The sequence below is a fragment of the Bos indicus x Bos taurus genome, chromosome 9 (genome assembly GCF_003369695.1).
Source record: "Bos indicus x Bos taurus breed Angus x Brahman F1 hybrid chromosome 9, Bos_hybrid_MaternalHap_v2.0, whole genome shotgun sequence".
Lineage (NCBI taxonomy): Eukaryota > Metazoa > Chordata > Mammalia > Artiodactyla > Bovidae > Bos > Bos indicus x Bos taurus.
This window is the reverse complement of record NC_040084.1, coordinates 80,611,161-80,637,477: the sequence shown is the minus strand read 5'-3', so window position 1 is coordinate 80,637,477 and position 26,317 is coordinate 80,611,161. Positions and strand designations below refer to the sequence as shown.

Genomic DNA, 26,317 nt, shown 5'->3' with positions numbered 1-26,317 from the left:
TTCACTGGAAGGACTGATGCTAAGCTGAAGCTCCAATACTTTGGCCACCTGATGCGAAGAGCCAACTCATTGGAAAGACCCTGATTCTGAGAAAGACTGAGGGCAGGAGGAGAAGGGAGTGACAGAGGATGAGATGGTTAGATGGCATCACCGAATCAATCACTGACATTTCAACAGACATTTTGAGTCAGTGATGCCATCCAGCCATCTCACATCAGGTGGCAAAACTACTGGAGCTTCAGCTGCAGCATCAGTCCTTCCAGTGAATATTCAGAGTTGATAAAAGGAATTGATAAAAGGAATGCTGATAAAAGGAACTTATAAAGATTGATAAAAGGCATGTTTATCAATCTTTTCACCCCACATATATAGATAGTGGCAATGTGAACAGCAGGACTTGGACATATAAGATAATTGGATCCATTACCAGGTCACATGAATTAATGTATTTGATAAGGATGAAAAAGTTTGCATTAAAAGGAAACATTTCCACCAATCAGGGCTAATCTTTGCACTTGGGTTAAAACATACTTTAATTAGATCATTAATTACAAGCTTCTTCTCTGAATATGGATATGGCAGAACAATGGGGGAAAAAATCACTCTTGCTCAGATGAAAAGGAAAATAATTTAAAATGCCAGATATGTTTACCAGTGTCTTGATGAAATATGTTTGTGAGTTATAATGACAATGCATGTTGAAAGACATCTCTTTAACTTGTTGTTGACGCTCCATGGGGAGAGGCTCTGGGGCCAGGAAGTGCCATGGGGTCGGGCAGCTCAGCATTCTACCCCCAGCTAGTCCACTCACCAGTGGTTAGCCTGGACAAGTGGACACCATTTTCAGTAAGTTACTGAGGCTTGCTCTTTCGTTCTGCCACAGGTATGGCAGTTTCATTTAAATACCTGTCTTGACCTTAGGAAATCAACCATCCTTTCCAAGCACAGTTACAATGTGGCTACAATTTACTGCTCTGGCAAATCAATTGCTTTGTTACTGACTTTACTCAGTGTTGTCTCCAAGGCAGCTTCAATGCAATGGCACAGACTTAGGCACTGCAACTCAGAACAAAGATTCCATCATTTTTATTAACTCCCAGTATGTCCGTTCAATGATCCTCAAGTTCTTAGCCCTGTAGCCTCCCCTATCCTATAGTCACACTGCATTTAACAATAATAACTTTAAATCTTAGCTTAAGCACATAGCAGTCAGGTAAGAACGATGTGGAAGTTTTAGTGTAGAGTATACAGTGAAACTGGGCTTCCCTGGTGGCTCAGTGGAAAAGAACCCGCCTGCCGATGCAGGTTTGATCCCTGGGTCGGGAAGATCCCCTGGAAGAGGAAATGGCAACCTACTCGAGTTCCTGCCTGGGAATCCCATGGACAGAGGAGCCTGGCGGGTTACAATCCATGGGGCTGCAAAATGGTGGGACCCGACTTAGGGACTACACAACAACAACAGCAGTGAAACTGCCAAAAAAGTTCATGGAAGCATGGACAACACTAATAAACAAGGACTCACAAGCAAGCACTTGCAACTCATATAAAATTGTCAAAACAAATGTAGACGAGCAGAAGCCTGGTCAGGGAAGACAGTGTGATAAAGGGCTTGTGTACCTCAATAAACATTGGTTACTGAGTGTGCCCTTCACCTCAGAGCCTATGCTAGATTTTGGAGGAGAGGATGAAATTTAAAAGTTGCTGTCCTTTTTGGCCTCATAGCTCATTGGAGGAGTAAACAAGTGAGTGAACAGTAATCACACAACGTGATGAGAGAAACCACAGGTGTAGGAACAAGTGTTACGCGTGCAGTCAGAAGACCCACTCGGATGCCGAGGAGCCTCTGGACCACTTGACTCATAGGTGATGTCTGAGAAGGAAATGTATAAAGAGGGCTGCAGAACCTCAGTTCTTCTAGAAAATTAACAATATGGAGAGAGGTGTGGGGAGGAGACAGTGGGGAGGCAGAGAGATGAACTGAGCTCGATGCCTCCGTTCAGTGATTTGATGATGACGCCCTGATCTAAAGAAGGATGGTGGAGGTGAGAAGGCTGGAGCAGATAGGCAGCTACTTTGAAGGTACGGATGACATGGCTTGCCAACCTAGTGTGGTGGGTGTGGTAGAAAGAGGAATTTTAGATATATCTGGCCATCGTTGAGAAGGCAACGCAAGATGCATTACAAGATTTAGAGGAGGGGTTACATGAGGTTGTTTCAACATATTTATATGGTTTAACATATTTATATGTTTTTCTCAAGGTCGTCATGTCAAATGCAGTGTCATTCCCAATGAGAAGTTGGACCAAGAAGTACAGACTTGGGAACAATCCATGTAGGGCACAGACTGAAGTCATGAGGGACAGTGACATCCTCATGAAAGGGAACATGAGAAGAACAGACAGGACTGCTGTTTTGATCTTAAATAATGGATGAAGGGACTGGGCAGATGGGTACTTAAAAAGAACTGAGTACCTTATGAGAGTTTTTCCTAAGCTAAAGACCCCAGGGTCTTGGTCCACTGTTAAAGTTTCATCACCAGAGATGCTCAAGCAGAGCCTGAATCTGCCAGGATATTGTTCAAGTGATTTAAATATCACATGCAGTATGGACCAGATGATCTTTACAGTCACTTTCCAAGGCTAAGATTCTGGAATTCTGTGCCTCTGTGATAGAAAATGCAGCTTTTTTCCACTTCACTTTCTTTGGCAGCCATCACTGATGCTTGCTGAGGTTGGAGCTTCAATTAAAAGGGAACTGGAAAGGATATAGGGATGGACTTCTGCCAAGGAGTTAGGTCTGTGGCTAATGAATGATCTGTCTGTGGTAGTGAAGAAGGAAGCCAGTTCCTAGGACAATACCTTTCCGCCTGTCTCCACCCCTCCCCCAACTATGAAGCGCTAAGGGCAAATGAATGGGAAACACATGAATGAAGTTTACTTTGAAATATCTATGGATTTAAGGATTAGGGGTAAAAACACTTGAGTAAACCACACGTTGGGTTTTGCTGACCCCAAAATATCTGAATATAATTTATAGACCTTTTGATGAACTCACACTACTGCTGGGCCTGCTCATCTATTAAATGTTGCAAGGAAAAGAGTAGGGTGTAAGCCAAGTAATATTAGCCTTGAACTCTACCCTTGCATGGAAAATCAGTTTTACAAAGGAATTTGTGATGGCAGGAAGTTGCTTTAAAAAGCATTGTCTGACTATTACCCTAGAGAAAAAATAACCAGTACCCAGATAAAATAATCAATATATTGAAGAGCTTTTCAATACATTTGATCCAAGCTATTATTTATCTGGCCTATTGCTCTTAAATGTTCCGAAGACCCATGATGTGTTCTTCAGACATCAATTCTGGCTATTTCAGGCAGGAAGAACAATATATGTACAATCAACAAGACCCTCGGGGGGACAGCAGGCCATGAACATAAGATTTGGCTGCAGTGAAAATGAGTTTGAAAAGTGAAGTGAAATACAAGTTAGGAATAAAGTAAATGGTTTGGAATCATACTCTCTGTCAACAATTATGGAAGGGAAAAGAAAAAGAGTGGGCTAAAAGAGAACAAGAGAAAGCATGGACATAGAATATTGATAAAGTTGATTCATTTATGCAACAAATCAGGCACTGTTCTAGGGGCCTGGGATAAATCAGTCCCTGAAACAAAGATCTCTGCCTTTATGGAAATTACATTCTAGCAGAGAGAGATAGACAATAAGCCATAAATACAACAAATAACAAAGCCATATAATATGTCAAGGACATTTAATGCCATGAGGGGAATAGACAGCAAGGTAAGGGGGTTCCGGGGGGTTGGGGGAAATTGCAATGCCTAATAGGCTGCTCAGAGTAAGTCTTACTGAGAAAGCGAGACTGAGCAAAGATTTGAGGGAGGCAAAGAAGTGAGTCAAGCAGATCTCCAAGGGAGAGCATTCTAAGTCAAGAAGGGTGTCTGGTGTGTTCTATCTGTGTGAACAGAATAGAGGCCAGCTCAGACTACAAACATCTATTGATTCATCAGATGATTACTGGGTACCTATACTATGCCAAGGGCTATGCCAGGTACTGCAGAGAGAAAAATTAATCCTGAAATTCAGAAGCTATGAAGGAGACATGGTATAAAAAGCCATGTGATTTGGCCTTGCCATCGTGCCTTCTTTACCCTAGGGTATTTTTAACCCTCTTTCCCCTCGTCTTCCTCTCTCTCATCTCCTTACTCCATGGCCCCCCTTTCTGTAGCCATCTCTCTTCTCAGTCACAATGGTCCCTCCTTTCTTTTCTCTTCTCCCTATTCTGCCCCTTCCTCATCCTAGCCTCTGTCTCCTCCTTTCCACTTCTTTCTTGCTTCTTTCAGGATTTTTTTTTTTTCTTTATCTTTGATTTTCTGTAGTTTAACAATGATACTCCTAGGCATAGCTTTTTTGGCATTTATCCTGCTTAGTGTTCGCTGAGCTTCCTGGATTTGTGGTTTAAGGTCTGAATTTAATTTGAGGGAAATTCTTCGTCATATTTCTTCTGTTTCTTTCTCTTTCTTCTCCTTTTGGTAATCCCATCATGCATCTGTTATACCTTTAGTCATTATCCCACAGTCCTTGGATATCTGTTTTTTCAGTCTTTGTTCTCTTTACTTTTTGGTTTCTGAGGATTCTATTGATACGTCTTCTAGGTCATAGGTTCTTTCCTCAGCTGTGTCTAGTCTACTAATAAGCCCATCAAAAGCATTCTTCATTTCTGTTACAGTGTTTTTATTGCTAGCACTTCTTCTTGGCTCTTTCTGAGGATTTTCACCTCTCAGTTTATACTGCCCATCTGTTCTTGCATGATGCCTACTTTATCCATTAGAATCCTTAGCATATTAATCATAGTTGCTTATTTATTTTAAAATATTTATTCGGCTGTGCTAGGTTTTCGTTGTGGCACCTGGGATCTCCAAGCTTCATTGAAGCATATGGGATCTTTAGTCGGGCATGCGAACTCTTAGTTGTGGCATATGGAATCTTCAAGCTTCATTGCAGCATAGGGGATCTTGAGCTGGGCACGCGAACTCTTAGTTACAGCATGCGGGATATAGTTCCCTGACTAGAGATTGAACCTGGGCCCCCTGCCTTTGCAGTGTAGAATTCACTGGATCACCAGGGAAGACCCATCGTAGTTGTTCTAAATTCTCAGTCTGATGATCCCAATATCCTTACCATGTCTGGCTCTGATCCTTGCTCTGTCTCTAATTGTGCTTGTTGTCTTTTGGTATGCCTTGTGATTTTTTTTTTTTTTCCTGATAGGTGGACATGATGTACTGAATAAAAGGAACTGCTATTAAAGGCCTTTAGTAATATGGTGGTGAGGTGTCAGGGGAGGAGAAATGTTCTACAGCCATATGATTAGGACTATAGAACACTTCAATCTTTCAGTGAGACTGTGCTTCTGGATCATGAACTTCCCAAGTGTTTCTCAGGCTTCCCCCCTCCTTACCGTAGGCAGGACAGAAAGGCTAGAGCCAGCTGGAGTTGGTTATGTCCCTCCTCTCAGGTCAGTTAGGTTCTGATGATACCCCAGCAGGTTGCTGCTGCTGCTGCTAAGTCGTTTCAGTCGTGTCCGACTCTGCATGACCCTATAGACAGCAGCCCACCATGCTCCCCCATCCCTGGGATTCTCCAGGCAAGAACACCGGAGTGGGTTGCCATTTCCTTCTCCAATGCATGAAAGTGAAAAGTGAAAGTGAAGTTGCTCAGTCATGTCTGACTCTTAGCAACCCCATGGACTGCAGCCTACCAGGCTCCTCCGTCCATGGGGTTTTCCAGGCAAGAATACTGGAGTGGTTGCCATTGCCTTCTCCAACCCCAGCAGGTTAGGCTCTGGCTAACTAGTTTCTCTTGAGGTCAGGCTTTGTCAAGAGCTGAGTGTTCCGGTGTCTCTCACAATAGTTCCTTTTCTTTTCCATCTGCTGGAAGCATGAAGGAATGTTTCTCTGAAATTTACTGTGGGAATCTGGTTGAGCTCCTGCAGGTACATCTCAAAATACTGTGGGAACCTCTCTATACCCAGGCTACCCTGGATTTTTTCACTCCCAGGTTATCCTCACTGAGCCTCCAGCACTCTGTCAACTAGAGTTCAGGTTTCCCTCCCATGGTACTGGTTCCTATGGTGGTTTCCACTCAGGAGACTCTGCTCCAGTTTATTTGCTATTCTGATGGTTGGTCTCACTAACCTTGGGGCAGCAGCATGGTCTATGTTCTCCACTCTCACAGGGATCCCAGAAGAGTTGATGATTTCTCAATCTGTTCAGCTTTTTACTTGTTATGATTGAGTTGCAAATCCCAAGTTCCTCATACATAAAACCAGAAAAACCTCTGTCTCTCTACCTTACAAACTTGTTTAAATGTCTCAAATATCATTTAAAAGAATATATTCTTCTCAATTTACAATATTTCTGTTTGAAATGATAAATAATAAAAATAATGATAAAAGCTAAAATTAAATATCTTAAAATCCATTACTGATTTAAAGAGATGGAATAATCAAATCTTCAAGCCAAAATTTAGACTGACAACATCTGATACCCCAAGCCCAGTGGCCTGGCAGAACTAATGATCACAAATGAAATTCACAGTGGAAAAAGCTAAAATCAGTAACATTGGTTATGAAAAAAGCTTACACACAAAAACAGAATTTAGTAATTCTGTACCTCTCCTTGCTCTTAGGGGTCTTTGTTTTCTTTGGGAGGTCCACTGGGAGCCTTAGAAAGAGGTTCCCAAGAAATTTCTAACCTGTGCTTCAGTCTCACTTTTATTTTTGAAAATTTCCAGATATCTTCTAGTTACTTTAGAATATATTGGGAAAATTGAGAAAGGTCTGTTTTTTTTTATACGAAAAAGAAGGTATTCTTTCAATCAACAGCTTATTTTACGAAATATACAATGTCAGCGTGGCAGACTCTATGGGCAATGAAATGCATAATCCTTGTATCCCAGAAATGGAAAATTTCCATAAGCTTTATTATTTACCAAAAAGAAGAACATCAAATCTGAGTTTCTACAACACCAATGATCATCCAAGCAGTATTTAATGCCTTCTCTTCTGGGAAAGACAGATGTACAAGAACTTTAGTAATTACCAAATGTCAAAATAATATTGAAAAGAATAAACATTTGCCTAAATTAAGGTTCTCTTGAGGATCAGTTACATATAACAAGAACGACTGACAAATCAAGCATGAGGAGAGGTGGGACTTATTTTCTGTCTCCTGATAAATTATATAGGGAATGAATAACTCCCGCTGTGATGATAAGAGCATCCAGGTCATGTCTGCTTAAAGATCTGTGGGATAATAATAATATCCTAAACCTTTGCAGTGCTTGACATTCTCAAAGCACTTTATAAACAATCATTAGGTCTTCCATAAGCTAGGAGACTGTCTTATTGTTGCTTTTTCCTATTATAGCATCTCTGAGAGTCTACAATCTTTCTAGAGTTTAAATATTTATTTATTGCTTTTAATGTATATTTACTCCATTGACAATACTTTAAAATTATTCTCAGCAAAAGAGAAAGGTTCACGGTTCTACTTTTGCATCCAAGAAATAAGCCAGAATTGCAACAGTGCTTCTCCTAGGGTAAGTGAATACAACCTACTGGGGACGCTCTGTTGGTCTGGGAAATCGTTTTCTTATTAATAAATACCTTCATCCACTTCAAACATGCCTTTCCCATCCTTTAAAATTGCACGTGTTGTTCTTGTCTGGTAACTACACAGTGCCTACCAGGGTGCTTTGCATGTGGAAAGTTTTCAATAAATGCTAGCTGCTGCTGCTGCTGCTGCTAAGTCGATTCAGTCGTGTCCGACTCTGTGCGACCCCATAGACGGCCTCTCACCAGGCTCCCCCATCCCTGGGGTTCTCCAGGCAAGAACCCTGGAATGTGTTGTCATTTCCTTCTCCAATGCATGAAAGTGAAAAGTGAAAGTGAAGTCGCCCAGTCGAGTCTGACTCTATCAGCCTCCATATGTGGCAGCCATGAAGATCCTACCACAACATTACATTTTGGAAACTCTGATTCATTTGCTGATATCACTTCTGTTTTCTCTTTGTCTGATTATCAGTGGACTGAGAATAAAAGGTGATAGAAAGAAATAATTGTAAACTTGACATTCTTCTAAGTTTCAAAAGCAAATACACAAGCATCTTTTTTATCATCGACACTAAGTGAAGGTCTAATAGGCTGTTTGAATTGCTGGGAATACAAAGGGAAATAGGGTTGCAAGGACAGAAACATTTTTGATTTTGGATACTGAGCTGACTCTATTTGAAAGAGCCATACGTTATATGCTTGTATTTTTCGTTGTAATAAATTAAAATTCTTTGCGTGGTGTGCATGTGTGTGTGCATATACTGCTATTTAAATGGGCCTGGAGACAACCTAGTGTTTGCACAGCAAGGGTATATTACCCTTCCCGTCAGCCATTTCCTCCTCTCTTCTGCAAATAAATTCTAGGATTGCTGAGAGCAAACAGAAAGACAATGGAAAAAAAGAGAGAGAATATTTTCCTTTAGTTCTAATCACGTCTAATTTCTGGCAACTTCAGTGAAAATCAAAATTGAAACCCCTGTGAATTTCAGACCCTGTAAGTGTTCTCTTATGCCTATTTGAATGCTGTAAATTCAAGACTGACTTGATTCTCCTGAAATAGTGCCATGATAGACTTATACACTGCATCTCAGTTCTGTGGTACAGCACTCTGGATCCCTAGAAATGATGTTGAGATCCTTCGAACAATGAATCTGATTCTATATGTAAGAACACAGTACATTCTCTCTTGGAATTCTTGTAACAACCTAAGCAGGCAATAATAGCAAACAGGCCTGGAGGGCTGTAAGCCATTTGCAGAAATATGTGAAAGCTACAAATTAAACTTAGAAAGTATTAAACAAAATATATTCTATCCTTCAACGTTATTAGATATATTTTTATAAAACAAAATTGAAAAATATGGTTGAGTAGTAAAATTTAATAATTACAAATATAAATATTCAGTACAATGCAAATACTCCCAGTTTTATTGTCTTGCTTTTATTTCAGCAAATTTGTGCATGTGTGCTAAGTCACTTCAGTCGCATCCAACTCTCTGTGACCCCATGGACTGTAGCCTGCCATCCTCTGTCCATAGGAGTCTCCAGGCAAGACTACTGGAGTGGGTTGCCACGCCCTTCTTTTTATAATGGAAATTCTCACAAAAGTTGAGCTCTACTGACAGTATTAACAAAAACATCAATTAAAAATAGAATATAATTGTAACTAAAGTGTATATAATTTGAATGTTTTCATCAAAATATGAACATCAAATAAATTTAAAAATTGTAATGAATTATTTTCATATTTTTATAATTAGATATTCAAAAGTAGCTATTAAAATTAAAGGCAAATACAAACTATAATTAATTAAATACAATTTAAACAAAGCTGAAAATGCTGACTTAATTTTTTGATGTTTCATAAATTGTATTATACATTTTTATAATAATCATGAATTAAATTATTCATTATTCCAGTATTTAATGTTCATATTTTAACTGCCAATCCAAAGAATCAGCATCATGTTTTATGTATGTTGTATTTAAAGTTTCATCTATATATATTTAGAGTAATATAAATTGTTTAATATTACAAAATATTCCTTAGCCACCAGATGTAACTTCTCTGTTAGCAATTCTTGAACCATGAATTGGAACAAGAAAAAAAGCCAAGAAATGATCATGACTTTTCTGAGACAAAATTCATTGAGAAGAAATCTACTGAGCTTACGTCAAGAGGATTTGACATGTTCATTAATTTATCTTTTCTCTTTACTAAATATTTGTGTCACTCAAATCCTCCTTGCATTTCTAAGTAGTATTTCCTCCAAGAGTCAGAATTTTAACCCGTTAAGGTGAGTCAAGGGAAAATTAGAAGTGTCCAGCTGAAGTTCTAATAACTGCATACATATTGAACAAACCATTCACTCCAAACATTAAGCAGCACCAGGATCTGCAAAGACTGTGATTTATTCTCTGGCTAGAAGGTATCACTATAGTTTAGGGATGTAGACAACAGGCCAAATTGCCCAGGACTCTATTATACTTCCAAAGCCCTTCCGGTGTCAGAAACTTTCTAAGCTTCAGTTTCTTCTTCTGTAAAAGGGATAACTTCTTGTTCATAGAACCACTATGGAGATTAAATTATATAGCCTGGCACACAGTAGGTTCTCAAAAAATAGTAGCTATTAATATTTACTGGCAAAGAATTGTGGGCACTGGCTGTACTGAATTAGTCGTCAATCTAATGAATATGTACTGGTCCTCCTATATGTCAGGTGGCTGGGCAAAGACTCAGGATTCAAAGGCTACCATTTTGCAGTAACCATATAACATATTTGTGGGGGATACAGACATGTACTATGGAGATATAAAAGTGCCAGGCAAGCACAGCTAATAGCATAGTGAACTTGGCTTGTGAGAGTGGGCAAAGGCTCCATAAAGAAAACAGTATACACGCAACATGAGCACATGAGCAGGAGATTCCCAGTGAAGAATGGGAAGGGCATTGCAGGCAGAGGATTGCAAAGACTTGGGAGTTATGAGAGTATTTCCATATTTAAGAAAAGAGACATGTTAGAGAGAGGAAGAGCAACCATGTCAGGCTCTGGAGATGCTTACATTCAATTGACAAGAAGCTCAAACTGATTAATTTGTTTTTAAATAGACCTGAGGTGCCATGTTAATCCTTCTACAGTGTGGCTCGAATTGGACTCAAGGAAAATTCCAGTTCTCTGAGATGTGCTACTTTTGAGGAGTTGGCTTACAAAAGGTTTGATCAACGCTCGCTCCACAGTACAATAATGTTTGTTCGTTACTACACACCAGTTTTCTTAAAATATACCAAAACTGGCCGGCGGGGGCGGGGGAGGGAAACACTTATTTTGAACCTCAGACACGTGATTTCCAGTTCTTCATTCCCCTATAATTTCTGCCATGGGTTGCCCTTTTCACTAGGAGCACCCAGGGACATATTCTAAAAACTGATGCAACCAAGAAATGTGAGCTTCTTAAGTTAATAAATGAAACAGCACTCAATTCCAGAGCTGGATAGGGAAGACAACACAAAATTCCTCTGCAGAAAATATATCCTCAAATTTTGTCAAGTGATGTGCAAACTGCATGAAGTATTTTATTTGAAACTTGTGAAGGTAATATCAAGTCTAAAGTGTTCAAAACAATTAGACCGTGAAGAAGGAAAAGACGTCACAGCCATAGGCAAAAACCTGGGATGAATGGAACCCAACAAGACACCTCCAATGTCTGTAGCAGCCCTCCCAGGGAAAGTAACAGCCTGCCACTCCTCCAGGGGGAAATTCTCCAAGTACATTAGCTACTTTCAACACAATCTCACTGATGTGATGTGGAGGAGGCATGGGCTTCCCTGATAGCTCAGTTGGTAAAGAATTGCCTGCAGTGTGGGTGACCCTGGTTTGATTCCTGCATTGGGAAGATCCACTGGGGAAGGGATAGGCTACCCACTCCAGTATTCTTGGGCTTCCCTTGTGGCTCAGCTGGTAAAGAATCCACCTGCAATGTGGGAGACCTGGGTTCGAGCCCTGGGTTGGGAAGATCCCCTGGAGAAGGGAAAGGCTACCCACTCCAGTATCCTGGCCTGGAGAATTCCATGGACTATGGGGTATCCATAGTGGTGCAGGTGGGAATCAATCCTCCATCTCCAATAGCGGACAAGCCTTTGAATGGTACGGAAATTAAATCCATCCTGGAATGAGCCAACTGTATTATAACTAACACAACTGACACCTCTCATAAACCATGGATTCAGTTTCTACAGTTTTAATAGTGACTCAGTGTCATGAGAAAACATTTTTTAGATTTACATTCAATTTTCTTCTCTAACTACAGTCTCATTATAATTTCCATTTCACAGCTACTTAGCTAGATTTTATGGACAGCTTGAATTAGAAAACAGCTCTTTAGTAGATTTTTTTTTAAATAAAAAGAAATCATTTGTTTTTGTTCACTTACCATTCCGTGATTCAGCCACCCTGGGATAAAATTATCAAGCAATTTCGGGTAAATCATCTCTCTGTCATAGGCATAAATGATCCAGAACACCGCTACAACGAACTGGAAGGGAAAAGAAATCCTTTTATTTCAAAGGCACCAACTGTCCACAGCATACAATTGGTTGGTTTTCTATTGCTCAAAGAACCCAACAAAACTTTAATTTACAATGAAAGATAAATCAGTAAGCCAGCTAATAACTGGAAAGATCATTCTAACTTCATCCCATTAGTGGTAACTGTTGGGGTTCTTCCTCTCTCCTTGATTTCCCAACTATGTTCTCAGGCACAGGGCTGTTTGTGAGCGAGACAGAGAGATGGTCTGTCTGTCATCTGGAACAGCTCCCTTCCAGGGCTAATTGTGTTGGTTTGATTCCCCTCAAGAGGGTTTAAAAGTTCATTGGTGGTTTTTTGGATCCCATTCCCCATTGTACATTAGAACACATTCAAGAAGCTGTAGTGTATTTTCCTTGAACCCATCATGTGGTTTAAATTAATCTTCACATTCTCAAGTTTCTATTTCACCACTAACAGCATTGAAATCACTGCTATAAAATGTCCTAAAGTCAGATTTCCAGCAAATGTATTAATTTATATAGCTTAAAGCAGGGGCTTTAGTGGCACTGAGAAGCAGAGTGTACGGAGAGGAAAGGAAGATTCCTAATTCTCTTGGAATAGCTCATAAATTCATCTTGATGCCAGGGGTTTATTTTGACCCATCAGCAACCTCATCATCAAAAGTGCACTCAATTGATTATTTTACCTTTCCTCAAACTAATGGTGAGAGAAGAAGCTCAGATAAAATAAAGAAACAAACGGCCCAAGGTCTTAACTTTCACCATAGAATTTTTTTTTTTAAGTGAATGCTTTTGTAAATAGTCTTTAAATGTAGCATAGAAAAGAGAATGAACCATCTCAGAGGGAGGTCTCAAAGTCTCTTCAGAGTTATATCTCAAAATAATAAATACTACAGAATGATAAAATGCAGCATGAATATTAAGTAGGAACAATTTTAACTCATTTCTCATAAGGCATCCATGCCCTGACATTTTATTAATAATATCTATTTTATTGCCACTTTGTATAAAACTCCTGCTGTTTATAGCTCAAGGTTATAAACCAGAAGGGTTCCAAAGTTTATTTCCAAGTACGTCAGTTATCACATGGATAATCTTAGCTTGAAAAAGTTCACCCTTAAAATCCAGGATGTTATGAACATTTACTGTTTCATAAAACACACTGAATGATAATTACAATAGTAATTGTAGATAACACACGTAGTTTAATACCAGATTAAGATAGTTATTTATCTTGCTTTTGGGGCAACTGTGTTTATTCAGTGGATAAATGCACAAAAAGAAAAAAGAAAAAAAAAACATGTATTATTAGCTTAATGCTAATTATCATCAGGAGCTTTCCAAGTACAACAAACAATTTTAGAATTATCCACAATTTGGGTTTGTTCACTCCACCAGTAACTTCATGTGTACTGAATATCAGGGTTCCCTGTCCTCAGATCTGGGTGGGTGCCATGCTTTATAGCTTTGTTACTCAAAGCGTGGCCCCTGGATCAGCAGCACCCATGCCACCTGAGAGCTTTTTAGCAGAATGCCAGGTCCCAGCCTGATAGGTTTTGATCGTGGATTTTGATAAGATCCTGAGGTCACTCCTGTGCACATCAAAGTTTGAGATGTTCTGCTTTGCAAGGGTCTGCTCCAGCCACCTGGAACCTTCCTCTCTCCCCGTGGAGTGAGGCAATCCCAGGTCCACATGGCTGGTCTACCCAGAGCCTGCAAGCCCCTCCTTTGCTAAACCACATCCTGGGAAGCCATGACCCTGGAATTTCCTGCCTGAATAGGCACGAGTATGCCTCAGGGCCTGTGTGGGTCTCTTTCTTGAGTCTGACCCTGGAGGGAAGACTGTGCAATAAATGTGTGTACTCTTGACCAGAGAGATGGTTAGAGGTATTTGTTTCTGTAGGGTGAGAACCAAAGTTTGACAACTGCCCGGGCGATCCATACCATCCGTACAAAACCATTTCAAATCCTGGATGGAGTCATAGGTGGAAACCTCTTTACTTTTGCCACATAAGGTACTTTAATCAAGACAGTGACATCCCATCACTGTCACAGGACCCCTCCCACACGCAAGGGGAGGGGACTGTACAGGCCTGTGTAGAAGGGAGCAGAATTTGGGGGCCATCTTAGATTCCTTAGATTTCCATTTGCTTTCTACTCTTCTTTTCCAAAATTGTTTTGGCTATTTTAAGTCCTTTGCTTTTTCACTTCATTTTTCAGAATCTCAGCTTGTGAATTCATACAAAAACATTGTCCTCAAATTCTGACTAGAACTGTACTGAATCAATATATTCAATATGAAGAGAAATGATGACATCTTAACTGTAATGAGTCTTCTAACCTATGAGCACAACTATGTCTCCATTTATTCAGACTTTTCATTTCTCACTGCTTGTCATTCTGGGTGCACAGCTCTTGCACATATTCTATCTATCACTAAGCATTTCATGTTTTTTCTGCTACTGTAGATAGCTTTAAACTTCTTTTTTACATTCTTTGTTGGTGGCATATTAAGAATTCCCTATTCAAATTTCTCTATTCTATACAAATGATTTTTGTATATTGACATGGTATCCTGTGTGTATTCAAAATTCACTTAGTAATTTGAGTAATTATGTCATAAGTTACTTTCAGTTTTTATATGAACATGATCTGCAAATGACAGTTTTTTCTTCTTTCTTTACAATTTGTATGCCATTTTACTTCTTTTTCTTTTCTTATTGTACAATGTTGACTAGAAGTGATGAAGACTGAGCATCTTTGCCTTCTTCTCTACTTAGGGAAAGTGTTCAGTTTTTCAGCATTTCAGTTTGATATTAACTGCAGGTATTGCTTAGGTGTCTTTTATCAAGTTGAGGAAAATCTCTTCTATTCCTAATTTATGCATGTAATGAATGAGTGATGAATTTTTTCAGATAACTTTGCTGCATATTTTCAGGTGACCATATTTTTTTTCTCTTTTATTCTGTTAATATGATGGATGATAGCAATTGATTCTTAATGTTAAATCAATCTTTAATTTCTGGTCATCATGTATGATCATTTTTATACATTACTGGATTTGACTTGCTGCTATTTCGTCCAGCTTTATTCATAAAGTATATCGATCTCTAGTTTTTTTTTAATTTCTCATAATGTCATTTTTTAAATTTTGGTTACAGGATAATCCTGGCCTCAAAAAATAAAGTGGAAAAGTGTTCCCTCCTTTACTTTGTGAAGGACTTTGTGCGAGATTGGTATTATTTCTTCCATACCTATTTGATATACTTTCCCAGTGGCATCATCTGGGCTTGTAAGTTTTCTTGTGAGAAGATTTAATTGTGAATTAAATTTCTTTAACAGATACAGATTTTTCTGCTTTTCTAATTTTTTCTTTAGTTATAGTCATTTGTGCCTTTTGTAGAATTTCTCTATTTCATCTAAAGTCTGAACTTAAAACGTTGCTCTTAATATTCTACTATGGAAATTAGCAAATGCTACACATCAGATAGCTTATCTTTAGAGAGCCAGCTGTTAATGTTGGCCAGCACACCACTGTGGAGAGCTCCTTTCCGTCACCAGGAACGATCATTTGCGGTGTCCCTATCACATAGAAAGCACTGTGGGGTCAATATTTAATCATGCAATTCGGCCAATCCTCTGACCCCCACCATACCTGGAGGGAATTATATGGGTTATTAAAAACAAAGTGACTTTTAGGAAAGGGTTAGTCCCCTTCCTTAGTGTAACACTAGAAGGTCAAGAGGTACAGCTAACTGAGTAATCAGCCTTCTAAATAATTCTTGAGATTAAAAACACAGCACAGATGGTAGCTTCTTGGCTTCCTGCACTGACATCCTCCTGATGGTATGGTCATCAGCAAACCCAAAATAAGCTTGAACTCTACTAGCAGGGCATGGATATGAACAAAAATAGGTTCTCTTGGACAGGCAAAGTGATTCTGAAATGTCCTACGGCTGTGAAGCTTCTTCCCCAGCCAGGACCGGTGGCCAGCTCTTCCTCAGCACACACCTGCTGGCACTGTGCTGCCAGGACCAGAACACTGTACTTAGACTGACAGGGGGAGCAGCACAGTCGCTGTCCAGCCCTTCCAGCTTCCCAGACAGAATACTTGTGTTACAGTGGTTCCTGAGACCTCATTTGAACCCCTCAGAAGGATTAGAAACCAACACAAAAGAAAACTGGATTCACGCTCTGTCTCTTTTTAGAAGGAATTTCTCATACGGAGTCCAACAGAAGCTGAAGCAAATGTTTTAGTTCACGTCTATGAAGAAGTTTTACTGATCAGTGATCAACTAAAGCTGATTAGAGTTTAGTAACACCAATTAGAATGCAAAGCAAGTTGCCAAGACATTTGCCCTGAAGGATGAGAAAAAGTCACTGATCTGTTCAGTTCAGTTCAGTCGCTCAGTTGTGACTGACTCTGAACCGCAGCACATCAGGCCTCCCTGTCCATCACCAACTACCGGAGTTCACCCAAACCCATGTCCATTGACTCGGTGACGCCATCCAACCATCTCATCCTCTGTCATCCCCTTCTCCTCCTGCCCTCAATCTTTCCCAGCATCAGGGTCTTTTCACATGAGTCAGCTCTTCACATCGGGTGGCCAAAGTATTGGAGTTTCAGCTTCAGCATCAGTCCTTCCAATGAACATCCAGGACTGATCTCCTTTAGGATGGACTGGTTGGATGTCCTTGCAGTCCAGGGGACTCTCCAGAGTCTTCAACACCACAATTCAAAAGCATCAATTCTTCGGCACTCAGCTTTCTTTATAGTCCAACTCTCACATCCATACATGACCACTGATCTGTAGATTGGTTCAAAAAGGCCTTTTATCACGATCTCAATTATCCACCATTAAAGAAGGGAGGGAGGAACTAAATGAATGCATCTTTAAGTCTTCAGCTTCAACATGACATGAGCCTATGAAATTGCTTTCCCCCTTAAAACTAATCTATTAATACTAAGACTTGACCTTTACTGATTGGAAAACATTTAGATTCTCTTTTGGGCTCAACTGCTGTGCTTCTGGGACTTCCGAGGTGGTAAAGAATCTGCCTGCCAAGCAGGAGATGAGGGTTTGATCTCTGGGTCGGGAAGATCCCTGGAGAAGGAAATGCCAACCCACTCCAGTATTCTTGCCTGGGAAATCCCATGGAGAGAGGAGCCTGGCAGGTTACAGTCCATGGGGTTACAAGAATCGGACACGACTGAGCGACTGAGCAGCAGCAGCAGCAACTCTGCTTCTAGATTTCCTTTTCATGATTTTCTTTCCTATCAATTCCTTCCAAGGTCATACTCTTGCTGAGCGGTAATATCTAGACATGTTTCCAGTTGTGATTTCTCTTTGCAAACACACATAGCCTGGGAGTAAATTGTGTGTTCCGGATGATAGCTGGCTTTATCCCTGATGGCCTCCAAGCAGTGAGTGAATGCCTCACTTTGAAATGGCTCTTGTCTTCCTACTTCACACATCTAGGAGATCCTGGGTGCTCTCTTTTTGCCTGACTTCCCTCAGCCATACCTTTAACTTCAGCAATGCACAGTGAAGCATAAGCACTCTGAAATGGTGCAGCATCTTTTGTTTCAGTGTACAATGTGTTACTAGTACTGATTCCAAGAAGTGTGATAAAGAATTCCCCTACTGTAATGATGAGATTGTGAGTTACCATATATATATATATATATATATATATATAATTTTATGCTATATATTCTGCTCAAATTACTTTAAAACCAGAATCTCCATTTAGAGTTTGTAAAGCACATGTTGATGTTACACCTTATTCATGGCTTCCATCTTTTTGATAGAATTTATCATTTCTCCATATTTATCCACACTTAGGCCTTAACTAATAGGCTTCCCAGGTGGTGCCAGTGGTAAAGAATCCACCTGCCAAGGCAGGAGATACAAGAGATGTGGTTGGATCCCTGGGCTGGGAAGATCCTCTGAAGGAAGACATGGCAACCCACTCCAGTATTCTTCCTAGAGAATCCCATGGACAGAGGAGGCCAGTAGGCTGCAGTCTATGGGGTCACAGAGTCGGACACGACTGAAGCAACTTAGCACAACACAGCACACAGGCCTTAACTATCTTTTCTGAGTAATAAATTTGAGAATAAAAAAACCCAACTCCTACAAAATCTATGAGTTGATGCCTGCATTGATTTCCAACCTTCATTTATACCATATTCTTTCTTGCTCCCTAAGCCAACTGGCAATTTGATTGTTCCTAAAATTCTTTATGAGTTTTCCTGCCTCAGAGATGTAGCATTTTCCACTCTACACCAGGAATGTTCTTTCCTTGTTTTCATGTGGCTGGATTCTCTGTTCCATCAGCCTGAGGTAAGCCACCACCTCTACATGGAAGCCTCACCACTGGTGCATTATTTTCTGTCGGAGACCCTGATAGAAAATAAGCTCCTTTTGCTGGTGTTCAATTGTTCATTGTCTGGATCTTTTATGAGAAAGTGAAGTCTTAGGAAACAGGAACTTCTTTGTCATGCTCACTGCTGTTTCCCCCTGCCTGGTACCTAACATGTTAGTGGTGTAAAAAAAAAATTGTTGAATAATGAATAAAAGTGGGTTGCTGCTTGTATGTATCAGACCACATCTTCCAGAGAAGCAAATACCCTTTTACTCCTTCAATATTCTTACTGACCTAAAATTTCTCTATGTTATCCACGATTTTTGCCCTCCTGTCTGTAAGGAGATAAGCCTTTCTTTCCAAGGTTTTTCTTCTAACCCATCTCTTCTCAGATCTTCTATCCATTAGCTCCTCTTTACCTGTTTAAGTCCTTCTATTATCTTGAAATGATCTTTCCCTGAACTTCAAAATTAAGATGGAAGACTAAAGGCTCTCTTTCTTGAAATCAACCAAGAATAAGAGGAATGAGAAACAAAGAGACCAACTGGAGAAGGAAATGTCCCTAATCCAAACATCACTCTACTCAACAGGCTGCCAAGTGTTAGGAAACTTGAACTGGGCCAGGAAGAGACTCTGACGTAAGAAACAAGATCAGAGGGCTCTATGGTCCAGTGAGCAGAACAGAGAGATCCTACAGGTGGCCCACTGTAAGAGACATGCAGTGACCTTTGCTGGGAACCGGAGGTCTGAGGTGCATGGGAGCCCTGGGGAATGTTCAGGGGTCAGAGGTGATGATGTTCAGTGTGGAAGTGGGCCAGTATGGTATCTCTGCAAGAAGCAGGATGTGGTCATGGGAGGTAAACAAGACAGGATCTGTGATAACCAGCCTGAAGGGAGTGCTCCTGCTCACCTGATGAAGACCAAGCTTCCTATAACCAACCACGCAGCAGGACTGGGAGCAATATGCGTCAAGGAGGGAGAAATGACTCTGGCCCAGAAAGAAGCCATTCTCCAGGGGAGAGCAGTGGTGGGAAACAGAAATTCAAGCTGCCCTTTGTAAGTTCCTAGCCTGTCTCCAGTTCTAGCTTTTCATAAAAAGCTAGACAGGAAGGACAAACAGATTTAAGGATGAGTAATCATTAAAAAAAAAGAAAAGCATGAAACATATTCATAGATAGCACAATAAAAAGGACAGAGATAAAGCTGAATATGAGCAAAATGGGAGAGGGCACCTGAACAATGCAAACCAGAAAATGTATTCATTAATTTATGATCAAATAATTCTGTTTAAAAAAAGCAGTCAAAGAGGAAAAATTGGGACTTTATAAAGAAGAGATGATAGAGCAAGAGGATAAAAGCGAATGGACAGAATTATTGAAAGAAATAAAATATAAAAATTAAAACCACATAAAACTGAAAGTCGCATTATAAGCAGTAAAAGGAAAAACTGCCTTTGGTGTAGACAGTGGGGGTTTAGCTCTCTGCAGTCTAGAGGACTAGATACACCGAGAAACCTTCCTGCTGCGAAACGCTAGGTCCTAAATAAATTATGACAAATATACTTTCAAATATATTGCTGAGCAGACAAGAAAGGAAGGGAAATCACTAGGAGCCGAAAAACCCATGCAGACAAAAAAAGAACAGGAAAAACCTGAACAGTAGCAAACACAGAAACTGAGCCTGCCCCAGAGGCAAATGGCAACTCTAAAATCTGAGTGTTCCGTGAACTATGGCCACAGAGACGGATGACAGTGGCCTTAGGCCCATGCAAATCTGTGGAGTGGGTCTTGAACCTGAAAGGCCTGGCCCACAGAGGGTCCATACCTTCTATGAAGGGATAGGGTACAGAAAGTGCCCTTTATCAGTTCAGTTCAGTTCAGTTCAGTTGCTCAGTTGTGTCTGACTCTTTGCGACCCCATGAACCACAGCACACCAGGCCTCGCTGTCCATCACCAACTCCTGGAGTCCACCCAACCCACGTCCATCAAGCCAGTGATGCCATCCAACCATCTCATCCTCCGTCATCCCCTTCTCCTCCTGCCCTCAATCTTACCCAGCATCAGGGTGTTTTCAAATGAGTCAGCTCTTTGCATCAGGTGGCCAAAGTATTGGAGTTTCAGCTTTAGCATCATTCCCTCCAAAGAAATCCCAGGGCCAATCTTCAGAATGGACTGGTTGGATCTCCTTGCAGTCCAAGGGACTCTCAAGAGTCTTCTCCAACACCACAGTTCAAAAGCATCAATTCTTCAGCACTCAGCTTTCTTTATAGTCCAACTCTCATATCCATACATGACTACTGGAAAAACCATAGCCTTGACTAGACGGACCTTTGTTGGCAAAGTAATGTCTGCTTTTTAATATGTTATCTAGGTTGGTCATAACTCTCCTTCCAAGGAGTAAGCATCTTTTAACTTCATGGCTGCAATCACCATCTGCAGTGATTTTGGAGCCCAGAAAAATAAAGTCAGCCACTGTTTCCACTGTTTCCCCATCTATTTGCCATGAAGTGATGGGACCGGATGCCATGTCAGGGTTACATAAATTACTTTCTAACTGCTAAGATTGTTTAAATCAAAAGGCTTCATTTCATTGAAATTTATTCTGCACCTAGATCTTCCATTTACCTCCTTTATCTTTGTATTCATGGAAGCTACATGCGGTAACTAAGCAAGTTTTGCAAAGTCAGAAAACAAATTTTATACTTATATCAATTAACTGTAGTGGATACTGTAGTACTTCTCCCAGATTCCCTCTTCAGGGCCTGTGCATCCACCCTGCAGATGTTGGGAATATCCGTTGCTGGCCGCTGTCAGCTGCATCCCTCATTAGAATTGCCCTCAGCTGCAGAGAAAGGTCTTGCCTAAAGCCATGACCCCTTCCGAGGGGCCTCAATTTAAGGCTGCTCTAGAGCAGGGATGACCCTTCAGAGTTGCCTTAAATTGAGGTGAAGCGGCTGGATCTCTATGTCCTTGAATTTAGACTGCCCCTGGGAAGAGAAAAATGGATCAGAGATGGAGAAAAATTGCCAAAAATCATGGATCTAACACGACATATATGTGATACTACAGGACAGTAGAATGGAACAAGTTGGAAGACTCATTCTTCCCTTCAAAGTTAATAAGCACATTCATGGAACTTCAAGCATCTCAACAAGGTTGATGTGACCAGGTACACCTTCCTTCTGGCAAATTCACATCCAAAGGCCAGAGAAGCAATACCTTTTTAGAATATTGGCTGGTCCTGATAATTGGGTCTTATCTTGCCTCATGGAGCCATGCTACCTTCCATACTCAAAGTTTAGTTGACAGGATCTCTGATTCTTATGTCATCTTTGAGATGCATGCTTTTCCCTACAACACCAGCTTGTGGGGCTGGGGCCCTTTGACCTAGAGTCTCCAGACTCTCTATCCAGGGTCATGCCCTGTATAACCCCTGTGCCTACAGGCTGCAATGGCACCAATCACATGGTTCCCTTGATTCCGGCTCTTCCCCCGAGACTCAGGCATCTCTGCCTGGCCTGTTTGAAACATGGAAATGATCAGTTTTTTTAAAGTTTGCTTTTCTTTCCCACCAACAGAATCCAAATTGCCTGGGGTTGGCCCCTATTCGTGGCAGTCTTCTTTTGTGAAGAGTGATGTTTGGAGGCTTATTATCACATTGGATTGAGAGCATCCTAGAGGTGGTGGGCCTGGCAGGAAGGTGGTGTGCACTGTGAGAGGGCAGGGCACAGAAAAAAGGAGGCTCTGTGGGCAGACACTCTGCGTATCCCACTTTGTGGTCATCTGCCAAACTTACAGAAATAGGGACAAAACACAGATCGCCTTATAATTGTGAAATCAGGTCAGAAGTTGAAATCTTCCCATAAAGAGTATGAAACAGACATAGATGGATCACTGATGGTCTGTCTCCAGGCTCACACTCTTTTGCTATCTGGTCACCTTATGCCTTACGCAGGTGAGGTGACTCCAGAAGGTGGGTCATTTTAGCATTCTAATAACTAATCCTCCTTTACGGGGTTCAAAGTTGTAAATCGATCCATTTTAAACTGAATTCCATACCTAAATAAACTGAGCAAGGCTTCTCTTCCTCTCTGTCAAGTGATGGTAAATAGGATAATTAAACAATCCAGGAACCTCACACAAGACTACCTTATTACATTAGAAAACCACTGCCAATCGATTAGCATTGATATGTGTTTCTTTCTTGAAAAACAATTTGGACTTTTTGTCATAAAATCCAACTCTTGCCATCTCTCTCTTTTTAATAAAAGGGGATTATAGTCTAGTTATTTAATGATTATATTAAAATGAATATTCACAGATAGCTATAAGTACATAAGAGAGACAGCCAGCTAACTGCAACTTGAATTTAAAGTTCCACCTGAGAATAAAGAAACATCTAAAGTAATCTAATTGAATGAAAGTTAATTATGTAAGTAATTAGCACATCCTTTTGTAGAAGCATCCTAAGTTAGGTGGCTATGCGTCAATGATTACCTGTATTCAGTGTCTCGGGTATAGTATCAGAATGGCCTGACCAGAACACTACTGAACACTGGAAGACAAAGCCTGAACAAGCAGATTAAAGATGCCCAAGAAGAATTTGTTAACAGGAGCAAACTGGTCATCATAGTGTTTAGGCTTATGGGTATTAAAAAATAAGAATTGTCTTCACAGGGCACCCAAAGCTGATGCTCTTAGACAATTCACATAGAGTGAAAAGGGAGGTGAGAGGCGGGTTAAGGATGCAGGGGGCACATATATACCTGTGGCTGATTCACATTGATGTATGGCAAAAACCATCACAATACTGTAATTTTCCTCCAATTAAAACAAATTAATTAATCAAAAAAAAACTAAGTTAAAAAAAAAAAAGACTTGTCTTCAACTCTGTATAGAGGAGGGGGTCCTCTGGCCACCCAGGGCAGCATTCCAGTCTACCTAGCAAGTCAATCCTTGGGATACAAAAGGATGGCTCAGATCATAGTAATTTGACTACCCACCACTATCATCATCCAGTTATCCCCTGTGCCTTGATTTTGAGTTTGCTCAGGATTCTTCTGGCTACTCTTTGTTATCTTCAAAGTTGTTCTGCCCCTAGGAAAAGCTTACAGAGACTCCAGTTGGCCTGACAACCTTTTATAAGTATAAATGACTTAATTACCTTTCTGAGCTACACTTCAGTCTATATTCATTTAGTTAACATAAGTTCATTTACTGAAAGAAGAATTCCTGTAAAATAGACTCACAAAATTGAGTGTCTGGGTCTTTGGTCCCTGGCTATAATGGTATTTGAGTACTGTCCCAGCTGGGACACCCACAAATGGCCACTCACTGCCTTTGAATTGCTATAGAGATAAGAGAGGGAGGAAGCCAAGGTTTTCTGTGTTTTGTTTATTTTAGATTTATGCATGAACAATGAAAACATGCAGCAAGTTCTATCCACAGTTTGCAATGGGAAAAGACCCTTTGCAGAGGTTGGTGTGTTTGTTTTTTAGTATCATAACAACATGCCAATGTTCCTTCATTTTCCTGCTATGAACAATTTATCCATTAAATTCAGAGCATGACCATCCTAAATGAGAATATATCTGCAAATGAGAACACATGTGCAGCTTTCCTATTACAAAAGCAACAAATGCTTGTTGTGGCAAGTTGTGTGGATTTTCGTTTTCACCTTTAAATCATTCTGTGATGATCTATGCTGTATAAACAAAGAGGAAGGAGTCAAAAAGCAAATCATTTTTGGAACCGAAATGGCTCAAAGATGCTTGCATGCAGCCAGAGCGTCAGCAATCCATCTGCCTGACAGCACTTCAAGAGTTTTTTTTCTTGGCATTTGGTCTACCTGAACTCCCTGTCATCTGCTAAGGCCCTCCTCTAGCACAGCTGACCAATTACGGACTTTTTGCGGGGGGCGGTTCAAGAACCCTTCTCGTCAATTAAGAACCAGGAGGTTCTACTAAACTAATTACTTTGAGGATCAGCATCTCAGGAAGGTGCCAAGACTGGGGAGAAACATCTGTTTTGATGCTGATCTGCTCACAGAGCAAAGAGACCCGAAGAAAATCTACTTCACATGGATGATCCCCCAGCCTCAGAGCTTTCTTTCTTTCTCCTCCTTACTGTCATTTTTGCTTGAGACTCTTCAGGCACAGAGCATCAAACATTTCTGACCGGATCCAATACGACAGGCATTATTCTCTAGACAGGACTGAGCAAAACGAGAAGGGGCTCTGAAGGCCAGCACGGCAGCAGCTTCCCCTCCTCGGTGCTCCAGTCCTCTTGCCAGCATCACTGTCTGTAGGGATGAGGGCACAGCAACTGTCTACTGCCGTTTGTTTTTATGAGATCCCCTAATAGAGTAACGGCTTCCCAGGTGGCTCAGTGGTAAAGATTCTGCCTAACAATGCAAGAGACACAAGAGATGCAGGTTCAGTTCCTGGGTGGGGAAGATCCCCGGAGTAGGAAATGGCAACCCACTCGTGTTCTTGCCTGGAGAATCCCATGGATAGAGGAGCCTGGCAGGCTACCGTCCAGGGGGTTGCAAGACATGACTGAGCCTGCAATGCATTTATGCACTAACAGAGTAAGTGAAATGGTGTGAGAGCATTTAACATAGTATCTGGTGTATAGCACTCAATAAACGTTAACTGAATTTGCCAGAAGATCTAGTTTCTCCCCATTTTCCTGGCTTGCCTCATTTTTTTCAAGAGAAAGTACATAAGTAAGTTGCTCTGTGTACCCTGCAGCGTAACACAGAAGACACTTATCCAAATAGGCAAAATGATTTACAGGTGGCCTTGCTGAAGGATGCCGAGGCCGAGAAGACTGGGCCACTTTGATGAAGTGATTTGACTCAGACCATCTCAAATTCTTGTTGAAAATAGGAGGGGGGATAAATCATAAATTTTAAAAAGGAAAGCAGTTTAACCAAAAGCTCTTGATGAAGCAGAACAAGATGGCCCTTAGGAATCCTTAGTCAAATATTTCACTGGGTAGGTGCAGTTGATTCGTTAGGCTACCCATGCAGAGTGTATCGGATCATTTCTTCTCAAAAATATTCTTTTGCAATTGTGTACCTCTGAACTACATATGCCTTCTTAGAAACCCAGAGATGGTTTACAGATGCTAGATATATTTAATAGTCATTTTTTTAATGTAGCTAATTCTACTGACAAAACCTTATTTTCACATATTAAAAACAAACATATTGGGTAAAATATATGGTAGCTTAAATCTGGGTCCAATTGTTGAAACAGGAAGACAAGGCAGGAAGACGTTCTTTCCTTGCCAAAATTTATACTTTATAAATTAGCCCATAAAACCATATGAAACCATTGGCTCTATGGTGCCAAGGAAATAATATATCACAGGGAAACAGTAATAAGCACAAATGAACAGGCTTTTGTTAAACAGCCTCAAAGAAAAGGATAAACAGTGATTTCTGAGTCACATAATGCCTAAGTCCCTTTCTCATTTTTGATGTATTATCCTAAATGAGAAACTGTGGCCAGCTTGGAGTTCACATATATAGCTGAAAGTGTCTATCAGGTGAATGATAAAAAGCAAGATTGGGTCTGGATTGTCAAAAAATTTAGAGTACTTGCGAAAAGCTTCATGATCAGAGTGCTTGTGTTCAAGCCCAGATGGCACCATTTCCTAGCCATGGACCTCAGGCAAGGGACCTAGGAAATGGGAACCCTGTCGGTCAAGCTGTACGACAGAACCCTCTTCTGTGGAGTAGGAATGACAGACATTCCTACCTTTGGGGACT

The 26,317-nt window shown here is 40.6% G+C and overlaps 1 protein-coding gene across 2 annotated transcripts in view; it reads right to left on the bottom strand.

Moving 5' to 3' along the window:
- The window catches only part of AIG1 (androgen induced 1), a 272,842-nt gene that overhangs the window by 148,810 nt on the left and 97,715 nt on the right, over nucleotides 1-26,317 (bottom strand). For both annotated transcript variants that reach the window (XM_027551735.1, XM_027551736.1), the window contains exon 3: nucleotides 12,058-12,159. In XM_027551735.1, coding sequence (XP_027407536.1) covers nucleotides 12,058-12,159 — 102 coding nt within the window. The remainder of the gene's footprint in view (nucleotides 1-12,057; nucleotides 12,160-26,317) is intronic.